General features: G+C 30.8%; 1 protein-coding gene across 1 annotated transcript in view; it reads right to left on the minus strand.

Moving 5' to 3' along the window:
* Nucleotides 1-9,865: 9,865 nt before the first annotated feature.
* The window catches only part of LOC117170591 (serine/threonine-protein phosphatase 6 regulatory ankyrin repeat subunit A-like), a 6,758-nt gene continuing 982 nt past the window's right edge, over nt 9,866-15,641 (minus strand). Inside the window, exon 2 of the mRNA XM_033357454.1 lies at nt 9,866-11,743. Coding sequence (XP_033213345.1) covers nt 9,908-11,719 — 1,812 coding nt within the window. The 5' untranslated portion in view covers nt 11,720-11,743 and the 3' untranslated portion in view covers nt 9,866-9,907. The remainder of the gene's footprint in view (nt 11,744-15,641) is intronic.

A 15,641-nucleotide genomic window follows, 5' to 3' on the forward strand; every position in this document is an offset into this window, starting at 1 on the left:
CAGCATGATGAAAGCAGCTTGGCATCTAAAGTTTGCTTCAATCTTGCTCTGCGAAAGTAATAGCGATGCACTAGGCAGATTTAGCCTAGGACCCTGACTGGACTCTGATAACCGAAGTCTTCACAATTATGGGGACATCCGAATCAATCTGAAAAGCTCTCTGGATGTGATAAGTATGCAACTCTCCAAAGAACCGTTTTAGGATTTAATATATTGCTGGACAAATTGGACCGAGAAATTCTTCGCCTGAGCTGAAAAGACGATAGGACTGCATCTGACGTATTTTTACAAACTGCTTTACAGACTTTCAACAGAAAAAATTCTTCAGTATTATCGAGACAAACTGGATCTATTCTGTGGCTCTGATATTAGCTCAAAGGCATAAAACAGAATCTTTCTTGTCAATCAGTTGGGGAAAAGAATTGGAAAAGGATTCCATTCAAAAGTTTGAGGAATTGTACAAAACAATGTACTACAAATCCCCAAATGAAGAAAATCAGGAGAATCAACTTTCCATTTAAAGAGGTAACACAGATGATAATGTCAGCAGTCTGCATTTTGATGTGGACTCCCTTTATGATTGTGAAAGATCCACTTTTACGTTGTCTCAAGAGGGTGAGAGCTGGAGGCAGGAAATCGATGATTATACATCAACAAAGCACGTTGACAGAAGACAAGACATTCTATCTTGGTGAAAGTTGCACGAGTGGATTTACTCAAATCTCTCACGAATGGTAGTAGTAATATACAGATATACACTACCGAAACAAATTTGGGGTACACTACGACTTCTTAATCAGAAGAATTCGAAATATTTTCAAATTTCACGTAGAATTCGTATGGGCTGAAGTTATTTAAATATAATCTTTTTTCTTAAATCTAAACCAAAGAAATAATTAAATATTATGTGCCGACTATTTATAAAAATTTTTGACTCTTGTAATAGAAACGTTTGGGAGGCAAAACTCCGACATTCGTCGCTGACTGTATACGTACAACTTTATATTCCTTTATATTCCATTGTGTATCTCATTGAACCAGAAGTAAGAAATTGTAATAAAAAAATAGTCAAAGTAGGCGCGAACCGCCTGCGCGGGAGGTTTACGTAAACCAGGCCTGTCTAGAGAGGGGAGTTCGACTCAAACACCACATGTTTTAGTCATGAGAATCGTCATGACTGCACGAAAAGCGATTTGAGACCCTACCCCACCACCAACCTCCACTCATTGCCAGAAAGGCTTCGTGCTTGTTCGTGGCGCGTACCACATGGCGCACATTGCAGAATGCAAAATATGAATAGTTGATATATGATTACATTTAACTTTACAATAATAAATAAAGGAAATGTATAAGCGCCATAACTTTCACTAGGTATCTTACAAAATCTTTATTTCAAATGATTTGTAAAATTTCTTTGTAAAGTGTAAGCTAATGTTTAAAAAATGTTGAAATCATTGCCCTTCAATATTGATAAAAGTTTATACATTGAATGTGAATTTATTGCAATACAACAATATAGTGTAGAGAATGTATAGTAATTGTCTTTTTTTCTAATTATAGGGGAATTAAATAGTTCAATAAAAAAGACATTAAAATTCTCTATTGAAATAAAGTTGTAATTTTCCAAGAAACTATTGGCTTCGAAGATTTATTTCCAACTTTCTGCAAACAAAATATTATGTACTTTCCCTATTTGTAAGACTTATGCATTCTTTTACTACTAATATATTAATTAATTAAATTCCAAATTATTTCATTTTATTTTAAATTCAGTCGCCCTAAGACACCTTCCGAGATACTATGTATCTACAGCACTGGAGACTCTGGACAGGCCTGATGTAAACCATTAAGACATAATTTAAATCGTAACAGAATCTCGAAACAAAACTTTATTAATTTCGTAAAAAACAAAATGTATAAATATATTTATTTTTTCTTAAAGTTTGAAAAAAAATTTTGAAAAAAATTGGTTTAAACAAAAATTTTATAATAAAAAATGTTAGGAAAAAATTTAAAAAACAAATAATTAGGTGAAAAAATTGCATGGAAAAAAATGTGGAAAAAAATGTTGAAAATAATCGAATAGGTTTGAATTGCGAGTCTGTCATTTGATTAAAAGAATAAAAATGCAATCGGTCATTCTACGATTCATTAATGTGCACATGAATGGGTTGAGATTTAATATGAAATTAAGTTTTTAAAAGATCACAATGAACAATAAAAATACGATGCACACACAGCAATTTTCAATAAGCGTGAATCTGCCAATTGTATGTCATCTCAGGTTATGTTTAACAAAGTAGAATATGCAGATTAAAATTTTAAAGAATTAATTCTTTCGAACGAGAAGTATGAAGTAATACATTTGATTCGGACAATTCTAGTAAATTAAACAAAAATGAAAGAAATTCAAGTTAAATAATATGATCATTGTATATTATAATTGTTGTGACAATTTATTTATAAATTTAATGAATATTTAGTTGTAATTCTCTTCTTACAATGGTTTTCAATAGATTATTTAGTGCAAGAATTATAAGATTTATATTGAATTATGCGTCAGTGAAATTCAATTTATTCAGTGCACATGCTAATGGCTGCAGGGATTTTGCATGTCAGGAACAAACTCTGCAATTGTCTCCTATCCATTTCCCTCACAAACATAAAAGTAGACTACATGTATGCTAGGATTTTCTTAAAAGTTTCCCATTTAACTAGTTTTTAATAAATAATTTAAACTATTTAAATTAAATTTGTTTTATTTAAATTAATAATTTTCTATCGGAACTATCGTTCTTCTATTGGTTAATGCTGATTCATAATCGCTGCTGAATGGGTACGAGAAAAAAATTAGATGGCCGATTAAAAAAGCCGGTTCTTCATTCGAAACTTACTCTAACCTATGGGCGGGTATCTGGAATTCCAGTGACAGATACGTTTTTCAGAAGATCCAAAAACCCATTCAAATGCAAGTGAATGCATTTTTCTTTCCTGGTAATGTCTGTGAAATTTTTATCCCTTTACGAGGTCTCGTAAGAGGCAGGAAGGCACCTTGGGATTGGTCGCACAAGTCACCACTGTGACTACTCACAAAAATAATGTAGGTCAAATATATAAACATTTTCATTGTCTCTGGGATTCGTCTCCGGGGATTAGTCGCAGAAATACTTTCAGTTTCACTTTTAACCTTTCCAATGTATTTTATTCTGAAATCTCTATTGGAAAAATGGTCGATTCTAAGGGCCAGTCAGTATCATGAGAGACGCATGGGACGAAACTTCATTTTCTGATATTTTCGTATAAAATAATTGTGTACCATATTATCCTTCTTACAATTCATATTTTCAATAAAAAATTCTTGTAATTAAAATAAATAATTGTTTATCTGTCTAAAATTTTGGCGTTGCAATTCTAAACTCCACCCTTGAAATACGCTTTTTACCGGTACCGATTTTGTATTGATCCTCTTTTTTTTCTTGCAGAATTAAGTTCACAATCTGACGGGAACCCTTATACGGAACGCCTTCCTGGTTCTTCTTCAACCAGACAACAATTACCTGACAGGACATCTCCTGAGGAGCTTGATTTTCGTGAAAGGTCCAGGTCTCCTCAGGGCAGGCCTCCTTCTTCTAAAGTACTTGGATATTCACTTGCAGAACTTGGATATATTCGGCTTATTCCCCACACCAATCAGACCATTCAATTTGAATTTCGAAAATACATTATTCCTGCCCGTAAATCACTTAGAGTGCGATCAGGACGTAACTTTGTGCCCGTACCAGACCGAGAATATATTGTATTATCGGCACCCAACGGTTATATTTATGCAATATTAGAGTATACCGGAGTTCTCCGTGGAATATATAGGACAAATAGAAATCATTCGAGAGTTAAAATAAATATGATTAGCGGCGCAATTGACAATATGACCTCAGATGAACTTAGGGATTGTCCAATAGGTGAAATTCACCCAATCTTTCCACATAGTTTTATTAAAGTTGTTGCAAATAATAATTCACTACAGTCCGAATTGAATCTTAATATCGAACGCAATCCTGGTTCTTTTTCTACTGGCAGACAACATTCTTCTGACCAGACTTCTCCTGAGAAGCCGCTTCTTCGTGCCGGGTCCACGTCTCCTCCTGGCAGGCCTCCTTCTCATGAGGTACTAGGATATCCAATTGAACAGCTTGGATATATTCGGCTTATTCCCGAGAGAAATCCGAACCAGCAATTTGAATTTCGGCGATACGTTTTTCCTGCCGATAAACGACTTCAATTACTAGTAGGAAATAATAGATTTATACCAGTGCCAACCCGAGAGCATATTGTATTATCAACATCCAATGGTGACGTTTTTGCAATATTGGAGTATACTGGGATTCTTCGTGGAATATATATGACACATAAAAATCATTATAGAATAAAAATAAATATGGAAAGCGGCGATGTCGATCGTATGACAACAGATGAACGTCAGGAATGTCGAATAGGTATGGGTAACCCTGTATTTCCGAATTTTTTCACAAGATTTGATGAAAATCACGATTCAATGGAGACTTTGCATCATTAATTCAATAAAAAAATTGTGAGTTATAATATTATAATATTTTTAACTCGAAATCGGATCGAAATCCAAATAAATCATTAAAACTTCAATGTACTGTGGTCCGCACTATCTTTTGTCAATTTTAACCATTTTTACCATTTTTACGCATGTGGCATATAATTTGTAGGGATTGTTAAAACCGATAGACACAGTGGGGCAAAATCAAATAACATAGTGCAAAATAACTTTTAGAACTTTTAGACCCTCAGCCTCTCTTGGATTCAGTATGCACGGAATGTACCTTAGCGATGTGTAAAAAGTAAAAATTTTCTTTTGTTTAATAATATTTTATTTCGAATTCAGAAATATCGGTAACCCTGTTTTTTTACATTAGCTGAAAAAACTATTGAGGAAACTTTAGAGTACGGAAAATGCGCAAAAAAATTTAAAATACTAGTTGCATGTAAAACTCATGCTGCAGATGGTATTTTTTAAATATAATCTAGATAATTATTATTGCTTAATCAATATAGTTTTCTGAGTAAATTGTTAAAACTCTCTTTTTATGGATAAATGATTAATTTAATAAATGCAAAGCACAATAGTTTTTGTTCACCATATTTTGAGTTTTTAAAACTATTTCTATTTGTATGATTTTTTTTCAACTGAGTCGTAAAAAGTTATTTTCCGGATGTAAATTTAGTTGTTCTGCAATTAATAACGCAGTCAATGAATACTGAAAGTGATGTTTCGTAAAAAATAATTTACAATTATTTAGAAAATCAATATTTGCTCCTGTTTATAGGAATAATTTAAAAAATTCTAGTATTTTCGAATCTTTTACACTATGCTGATTATTATTCAGGTTTTTCTTACATTAACAAAATCAATCTAAAGAAATAACTATCTATATAACGTAACTGAAAAAAGGCTTAAAAAGCACAAGAAAATTCTTTAAACTGAGCAGTTAAATTTTTAATTAAGATGATGAATTTTGTGGCAAAAAAGACCTGACAACAAAATATATAAATTTTTAAATAAATTATTGCATTATCAGCTAAAAATATGTATGTATGTATGTATATATGTATGTATGTATGTATGTATATATGTATGTATTTAATCTCTCCCTTATACGGGTTTGAGGGACTCCGCTTCCTTTACATATATTCATAATTCCATCCTTAGTCTAACTTAACTACTACTTCTATTCAATTCTTTCGCATTACGTAGGATAAAAAATAGTAACAGTAGTGACATTAATTCCTAAAATGAGAGTGCTTCCAAGGCTTCCGTTTCCTCTTACCATAAAAAAATTCATTTTCCACATTATTAAAAACAATTTTCGCTTTTTACTGTCCCATTTCAGGATCACCCGTTTGGCTCTGCCTACTCCCTTGTTTTCCCTTACTTCTTTCAATTTCTTCATCCACATCACTCCCTGTCCATTTCCATCCAAGATCCATCTTACACACTCATCCACACTCAACTGTCCCTCTTCCTCTTCTGTACATCTCTCTAATACATGTGCCCATGACTCCATTTCGTATCCACACACTCTGCATAAATTCTCCTCTTCATCCATCCAATATCTGCATGCTCTCACTCCTTCTCCCATTCTGAACCGTACAACCCTACTCCATTTTTCTTCCTTTTTTATTTTTTGCAGATATTCTGGTTCCGTCAACCCTTTGACCATCATATACCATCTATTGTACCTCGAATCTATAATCTTTGTCCATCTCTCTTCTCCTTATTTAACCAATAGCTCTAACTCTATGTCCTGCCACTCCATAACCCCTTCTCGAATATTGCACACCGTTCTCATTTTTCTCCTTTCTTCCTCCCATTTTGAATTTCCCACATTACCTCTCGCTTCATTGTTCCGAATTTCGCCGAAACATGCATGTGCAATTCTACAGGTACTTCCCTCTTCCCTTTTTAGCTTCTCTTCAAACCTCCAGGCTCCAGGTTCTTGAACCTTCTCTTTCCTATACCCCATACTGGGCCCATTAGTTTATGCCTCAAACCAAAAACCTAGGTTTTTGCTCTTTCTATTTCTGAAACACATCACCTTTGTCTTATCTACGTTCACCGTCAACTCTTTTCTTCCCACATACTCTTCGAAGATTCTCATCATTAGGTTCATCCCCTTCTCATCATCTGCTAATAGAACTACATCGTTCGCGTATGCTAGAGAGTATAGTTTGCTATTACCCAAAACCGTTCCTCCTTTCCTTTTCTCCTTCAGCTTCTCCTCTAAGTCTGCCAGTAGGATATTAAATAGTAACGGACTCAACGGGCACCCTTGCCTTAGACCTCGGCCTGTCCAGAAAACCTGCCCTTTTTTCCTATTTTTACCCCAATCCTGGTTTCTGCTAAAAAATATTAACTTTCAACCAATATTGGGATAGTTCAATTTTAAATTAGGGCAATTGAGTTTCAAGGGATAAGAAACGTATTTTATCGTGTTGAGTTGAATGTGCAGAATTCTGAGGACATTCGTTTTTTGTGGTAAAATATTAATCTTCTTGGTGACGAATTTATTTGTTGGTCTGAAAGTTAATTTGTTTCGTCGAAAATTTAACTATTAGGTAGAAAATTCCTTAAAAAATTAAAAATTTGGTTGAAAAAGTATGTAATATGTACAAAACTCATCTTCTATGGTGGAAAATTAATCCTTTTGTTTAAAAATTCATTTTTCTCATTGAAAACTTGACGATTTGTCGAAAAGTAATTTTTTGTTTTGTTAAAATTTAATTTTTTGACTGAAAATGAAGCTATGCCGTCTTTGTTACAAAATTAATATTTTTTAGTTGAAGATACACTTCTCGTGTTTTATGGATTGAAAATTTAACTATTTTTTTAGATAATGAAAATTTCTGGGTTGTGATTTCAAATTTTTTATCATAAATTTCACTTTTTGCATTGTAAATTAGTCCTGTTTCGTTATAAATTAAAATTTTTTGGCGAAAATATCAAGGTCAAAAGGTGCAATAAGATGTTAATGAAGAAAAATTGTTTTTTTTTTATATTATGCGGACTTTTTTAAATTATAAATTACTTTGCAATATCGAATAAGCAGTACCAAACCAACGTGCCGATTTAAATTTAACATACGTGTGATATAATTGCGTTGAACATAATGTAGAGAACTTCGCATTTTGGACAAACTCGAATGTAAAGTTCACTCTAGACACTGGAGGATCTCTCGTGGAGTAAAATTAATTTCTACAACACTTTATTCATATCTGCCGTGAATCAGTTGTTATAATTTCTATTATATAAGTCTTAGCTTGACCAAAGCTGATAAAAAATCAACTAAACAGTTGCATTTTGAACCATAAAGATTGAATTTTTACCACATAGATGAATTTTCAAGTCAAAAAAGGTAAATTTGTGATAAGAAAATAAATTTTTAACAAATGCGTTCAACTTTTAGCAAAGTAATTGAATTTACAACTAGAAAAGATTCACTTTCAAACGAAAAAAAATGTCAACGCAGTAGGTAAATTTTCATCGAAAAAGATGAATTTTTAACTTCAATAATAAATCTTCAACCGAAGAAATGAGTTTTTCACAAATAAGTGAAATTATTAACCAAAATAAATTATTTTTCCAGGAAATTTGTTCAAGAATTTTTAAAGAAAAATATAGATTTCCACCAAAAGATCATATAAATTAGATGTTCTACAAGTTTTATGCAGGCTGCATCTTTTTTGTTGCCGGGATAATTTTTTAGTTGATGAAAATTGAATTTCGTTATTTTCCCCCGAAATGGTACAAGATATCATAAATAAGTACAAAAAAACTTGACCTACAACATTTTCAACTTTGCAAATTATTTTTTTTACATTTTTTCGTATCTGTAGTTGTTTGCAAAAAAATGCGAAATCTCGATTATACGAAAAAAATTCTCCTGGCCACGTAAGTCATTTAGCCCACATATGACTTACAAGATGTTTTCCGTAGGATATATTTATACCTTCTAGAATGTTTTGAAATATTTTAGAAGTGCTTTATTAATGTTTTGGAATTTCAGGAACATTTTAGAATTTTCTAGTATAATTCAGAATTATATAAGACTAAAATTATTTTTTGAAAAAAAGATCCTACTCCTTCTTCACTCCATTGGGAATCGAACCACAAAACTTGTGATTTCCGGTCAAGTACTTTTCCAATTAAGCTATTAGGAAGATCAGAATAAGAACTCTTAATTCAAGAAAATAACGCTAATTTCTAGCTAGGTGTTCATGGTACAAGTAATTATTTTTAAATGAATCTGCTATATCATTAGAGATGGTACCTTACCGACAGTAGATCAACCCTCCAAACTATGAAGGCAGAAGATCTACAGAATATCGATCAATTTATGAATATTCAATTTCAGAAAATGCTTAACCTCTTAATCAGACTAGATGGAAAATAATATTTAAAAATTAAAATGATTTCTTGAAAAAAGAGATCCTACTCCTCCTTCACTCCATTGGGAATAGAACCACCAAGCTTCTGATTTCCTGTCAGGTGCTTTTCCAATTAAGCTATTAGAGGGATCAGAATAAGAACTCTTAACTCAAGAAAATAGCGCTAATTTTCAGCTAGGTGTTAATGATACCTTACCGACAGTAGATCAACCCTCCATACTATGAAGCCAGAAGATCTACACAATATCGATCAATTTATGAACATTCAATTTCAGAAAATGCTTAACCTCTTAATCAGACTAGATGGAAAATAATATTTTCAAATTAAAATGATGTTTCTTGAAAAAAGGATTCCTACTGCTTCTTCACTCCATTGGGAATTGATACACAAAACTTCTGACAGCTAATAAATTCTAATAACTTCTAATAGCTTAGATGGAAAGGCACCTGACTGGAAATCAGATGTTTTGTGGTTCGATTCCCAATGGAATGAAGAAGAAGTAGGATCTTTTTTCAAGAAATAATTTTAATTTGAAAATATTATTTTCCATCTAGTCTGATTAAGACAATAAGCATTTTCTGTTATTGAAGATTTTTAACTTGATCGATATTGGGTAGATTTTCTGCCTTCATGATTTGGAAGGTTGATGTACTATCGTCAAGGTACCATCTCTGATGATATAGCAGATTCATTAAAAAAATGTATTATACATTATTTGTACCTATTTATAAAAGTCTGAAAATTCTGTAAAGATTTGGAAAAAATAAGTTTCTAAAATAAAATAATCTACGATACAGTTGAATAACGTGGTATCTTTTTTATTATCAATTAATGTATTCAAAGAGTTGTACATAAATATTGATAGTATACATTTTTAGCATTTAAACACCATGGCTATCAAAATATTCACTATTATAAATAAATGTACTGGAGTTAGCTCATTGCCTCAGGCCGCTTTAAGAATTTCGATAAAGATTCTTCTGCTCGTTTAAAAACTCTCCATAAGGTTATCAAATCTACCGAACTTAGATAGCTAATAATTTTGGCTGTAACTAAAATTGGCGGCTCTTTCTCTAACTGAAAAAGGATTTTAAAACACTGTTCACAAAACTCTACCAAAACATGCCTCTCTTTAATCTTTCTAATACGCATTCTAAGCATGTCACCATAAAATGGAAATTCCTTTTCAATAGCGGAGCTTTGAATACTTTCTATTATCTTTTTATTCAAATAGATTTCTAGCACGCCAACAGATTTCGTCAAAATATCACAGTAAGAAATATTGACTCTCACTTTTTTCAATTTCATTTTTTCAAGCTCAATTTTAAGACAATCGTAGAAAAATCGCAGTTCACTTCTAATAAAATAAAAATCCTCGTTCGTATATTTTCCTGCCTCTACATTTGTAACAATTGTCCCAATTATCATACATGCGATTTTTTCGAAGTGTGAAAATCTGTTACCGTAAAAATAAGAAACATAATAATCAGATTTAATGACTGATTCAATTCTATCATAATTGATTTCTTCACATCGGGTTCTATTTAATATACCTAAAGGCGTATGTCCCTCTGCATTTAAAAAGGTAAGATCAGCCTCATATTCTAGTAAAATTTCAACACCTTTCTGATTTCCTTTTTTAACTGCCAAATGAAGAGGAGTATTTCCGTCTTCATCTTGCACAGTTATCTCCGAACCATAATCTGCAAGAAGTTTTAATTTATCTTTATGACAAAGTACAGACGCTAATTCAACAGCAAGATGCAAAGGTGTTTGGCCCCTTTCATTTCTCGAATTGATATTAGCACCAGAATCTATGAGTAGTAAAAAATGTTCTTCCATCCAAAGATATTTGGATATAAAATCACGAAGAACACAATTGATGCTATTTAAGTTGAAGGTTGCACCTTTCTTTAACAAATAAGAAATAATGTTTACATTACTTGTTGTTGCTACTGCATGAGAAAGGGGTGTGTATTTATTTATCGCGCAGACTGAGTTGATCTTAGCACCGTGCTCAATTAATTTTTCTATTACTAATAAATTAGCATTTTCAATAATAGCAAGATGAAGTGGGTACACCTGATCACTTTCAATATCAAGAGCAGCGCCATTTTCCAAAAGCAACTTAATTATTTCCCCATTTCTACAGTAATTGTAGACAATAGCTAATTCTAAAACAGTCAAATTTCGACTATAAACAGATTTACAACGCTCATCGTCGACCCGTAAATAACAATTAGTAGGAGATTGAATTTTGTTTTCATCTCTTGATAATTTACAGCATTTTGTTTTTTCCGTCTCGGATATTTCTAGACCTTTCTCGCTTTTATATTTAAAATTAACATCCATACCGTTGTCCAAAAGTAATTTTATAACCTTTGTGTTTCCAACTTCTACGGCCTTATGAAGCAGTGTATAGCCTTCATATATAAGTCCATTTATACTAATTGTTGTTTGAACATTCACATCAGCCCCCTGATTTAAAATGCATTTAACGATGCTTGAAATTTGTTTAATAATAGCAACTTCAAGGAAACTTTGACCATAGTACACTACATTTACATCAGTACCATGCTCCAGCAGGAATTGCAAGAAAGAAAAATGATTTCGTTTAAGAGCCGTATGAAGTAGAGATTCACTAAAGGAATTTTTATTTTCTTTGGACAATAGAGCTTCAAGACCTTTTTCATCGTTGCCACTAAATGCTTTGTAGACTTGCTCGTAATGAGATATGTACTGCATTTTATTTTTCCTTCTCAAAAATGTCTGTAATAAAAGAAAAATTATTTAAAAATATTATAGATTAATATTTAAGGTCTCAAGATTTAAAACTTGTCACTTTTTAAGGCTTAATTCAATTGAAAATTTTTGGAAAAAAAATAATTTTCTGATAAATTATTTACAATATTATACATGTTTTATGTTAGTAATTTTCACTAGCAATTAATACTTTTCAAAAATAATTATAATAAAAAATCATTAGCTTTCAAAGAAGAACGAAAGTTTCTCCAAAAATTTAGGTCGTGTTAGTAATTCGTGGAAAATTAGTCATTTTAAAACAGCCTCAAGTTGTACTAACGTTTTGCACATAAAATTATTTACTTTTTAAAGAATTAAGAATCATTTAATTTGAAAGAAGAAACAATTTTGAATATTTTTTGTTATGTTAGCGCTTATTATGTAAGCATTTTATAACAAAGCTTATTATAGTTTGAACAAGATTTATTGAATCTTTTAACAATTTTGAATTATTATTATTTTTTTAAATTTGAATTCAAATAGTGTCAAAGTTAATCATTCATAATTACGTAATTTTAAATCGAAAGTCTTAAGAAAAATTTCTTATTTCAAATGCTTACAGTTTGATAATTTGAAAATAAGATTGTATTAAGTTGAACATTTTGTAATTATTTGTTACAAAATCCATTATTTTGAATCTGAAGTTTTTGAAATGGCACGATTTTATTCTGAAAAATATTATGTGAATAATTTAACCTCACATCCAACTTTTCCGTATACGTTTTTATTGAAATACATACAAAATAGTAAATAATGTAAGGTACTGATTGTAAAATTCTATAATAATAGTTCATTTATCAAAAACAGAAATGTTGCTGAAAAAAGAAGGGAATCGAAATTCAAAATTCAAATAGAAAGCTGAATCAAAATATTAATGGTTTAAGTGAATTGCCCATTATGTTCGATTGCAAGTAAAAATTAATAAAGAAATCCATTTCGGGGTCAATTTTATTGTTTACTTTATCAAATAAAAATGTATATTAACAATAATTTTTATATTGATATTCGTTATTGATATTTTTATATTGGCTTCCTAAAATTTTTCGGTTTCTAAACAAAAATGCTGTTGCTTCAATAATGATTTTTACGGGAAGATCTGAATGTAATATTTAAGATAAATAAAAATATATTACTAAATAAGTTTCTGGTGGCCTTTTACGATTTTTTAATGTTGTGTCTCAACAAACTTATTAATTATATAAATATATCATCCAGAAAAAACTGATATACAAATAGATGGCATAGCACAAAAATCATTGTCTAAAAAAGTAATTAAAAACTATTCTTTTTTTCAAGAAAAAATTTCCATTTTAATTTTAACGCAAATGTTTGTGATTTTACCGTTATTATTCTTTAAAATGTTCTTTGATGAGATCTCATCGAACAAGAGAGAGAAAAATAAAGGGGTCAACTATGCTTGACTCTTTTATTTTTCTCCCTATTTTTTTATCGGTATACATTTGGTTTGAATAAACCGGAAATATTTATGTTGGAAGCATATTTTTCACTGATACTCCATTTTATGTAGTTAGTTACATAATCAGATTTAATTAGAAATCATGTTTCTTAGAATTATGCCCCACCGGTTTCGTTTCCATTTGAAAATGTTCGGTTTCTTGGTTACTTATTGTGAATGGTGGTCTACCATTTCTCCATCTGGTGCTAAAAACTGGAACTAGAAAAAGCAGGTGCGATTTTAAAATGTACTTTAATTTTTGCATAAAATTGTTTTCACGATTGTTTTGTGAAGTTTAAAATAAAGATTGAATACTAAAAACAAATCTTCGTCAAAAACCATTTGTATTAGATAAAGTTTCCACCTTATGCAGCGAAAAAACACATTTTTGTCAAAAAGGTTTTTAAACAAAAACACAATTATTTCACTATTTAATGTAAGTTTCAATGCAATGTAAGCTTAAATAAACTTTAATTCATGTATTTAGCTATAAATTTTATACAGATTATGCCAAGAATACGAATAATAGACGATTGGAATTGAAATACGAATTCGAACCTAAATTATCGATCGGATTTTCAAATGGTAAATATTTCAGGTTTAAATTCATAAAAATTTACTTTGAGTTCATGTTCACTTTAAAATAAGTCCATTTAAGTTTATAATCTGTTCAAATTCGCAATAAATAGTGCGATAATTGTTTTGTTTTTTTTTCGAAAAATATTGCTGCCAAAAAAATGTACTTTTTCACGGTATAAGATGTAAATTCTATTAAAAACCTTTCGGTTTCGGTAAAGGCTTGTTTTTAGTATCGATTAAGTACTTTTAATTACACAAAAAAATTGTTAAAGCACTTTTATGCACAAGTTATATTGTATCTTTAAAATCGAACCTATACTTTCTAGTTCGGATTATTGTCACCAGGTGGCGTATCACAGTTTAACCATTCCCAATACAAGTATTCTTTTTTCTGAAATGATGAAATATTATGCAAATAAAATAGAAAGTTCAGTAACCAGAGCCGCGTTTTTGAAATTCGCGGTTTAGTAATTCCTAGAATTGATGGCTCATGCAGTTTCTCAGTGCGCATGGCGAGATGCGGTTGCGACTCTTGCCGGAAAAACACCAGCAAGCGTGGTGGAAAGATGCTGTGTGTGGCTACTCACATGCAGAGATTGTGCAATATCATGTATTCCAATTGGGAACAATTAAGACGGCCATGAGTGTTTTCGTTTCGATTTTCCCGATTTAGTAACAAGGTTTAGTTTCGTTCATAAGAATCTTAATTAAAATTTAGATTGATTGTTTAAAATGAATTAATATCAGATTGCATTTCTTCGTATTTTTTACTGTATCCAAAAAATGTATGTAAAATTTCAATTTTGTATGTTTCATTAGTTTTTCAGTATTTTTCTGTTTGATCCAAACATTTTTTTCGAGTAATCCCTCAAAAAAATATATGATATGAAAAAAATAACAAGCTTGTCATCTTTTTTTGTAATTTTTCCTTGTAGTTTTTTCGCGACCACAGGTAAACACTAGGAAAAACGAGGAGAAAAAAAAATAGGAAAAACGACTAGACGACAGCCGAAATTGACGTGCCCTAATTGGCCATAATTTATAATAATATCGTGCACACGTCGTGCACGTTGCACGCGTAGTGTGACCAATATTATACAAGTTAATTGTATTTTTTAAAAACATTAAAAATGTGAAAAAAATCTTCATTTAATAAATTTCGTAATTCAATAATTTTACTAATTAAATAATTTCTTAAAAATGATAACTGTTTAATATATTTGATAGTAATTTAGTGAAAAACTGTTGGATAAAAAGAATTATTTTTAAAACCTTGTTTAATTATTTCTTTTGTTTGTCCAAATTATTATTATTAACTTTTTTAAAATAATAATTTGTAAAAATAAAATAATATATTATTATTAATCATAATAATAATTATTACTAATGATTAAGAATTTCTGATAACATCTGATGAGAATAAATGGGATAGTTCTGATAAGATCCGATCGAAGTTTTCGAAAAGAAACTAAAGAATTCGGATGCAGATTTGGGAAAGAGTTTGATAAAATCTGAAAATAATATTTACACCACTCTGACCTCAAAATTCAAAATCTTTCCAATTTTTTGGGCAGGGGTTTAAAAAGAATAGATTTTTCTTTTTTCCCTACTCCTTGTGAAACTATCAACGGAGGAAAATTCACGTAATAATGGGAAATCAGATTCTGAATTCTTCTCTTCTTACCGGGACGCTTGTCAATTGTTTCTCATCATATATTTTCGTAAGAGTTAAGGGCATGTGACACAGCTAAATACCTATATTACCAACCACAGTTTTTCAGTTCACTGAATGTTTTTTTGAACCTCAGAACTTTTTTTGTAAATAAAATA

Source organism: Belonocnema kinseyi, chromosome 1, assembly GCF_010883055.1.
Source record: "Belonocnema kinseyi isolate 2016_QV_RU_SX_M_011 chromosome 1, B_treatae_v1, whole genome shotgun sequence".
Lineage (NCBI taxonomy): Eukaryota > Metazoa > Arthropoda > Insecta > Hymenoptera > Cynipidae > Belonocnema > Belonocnema kinseyi.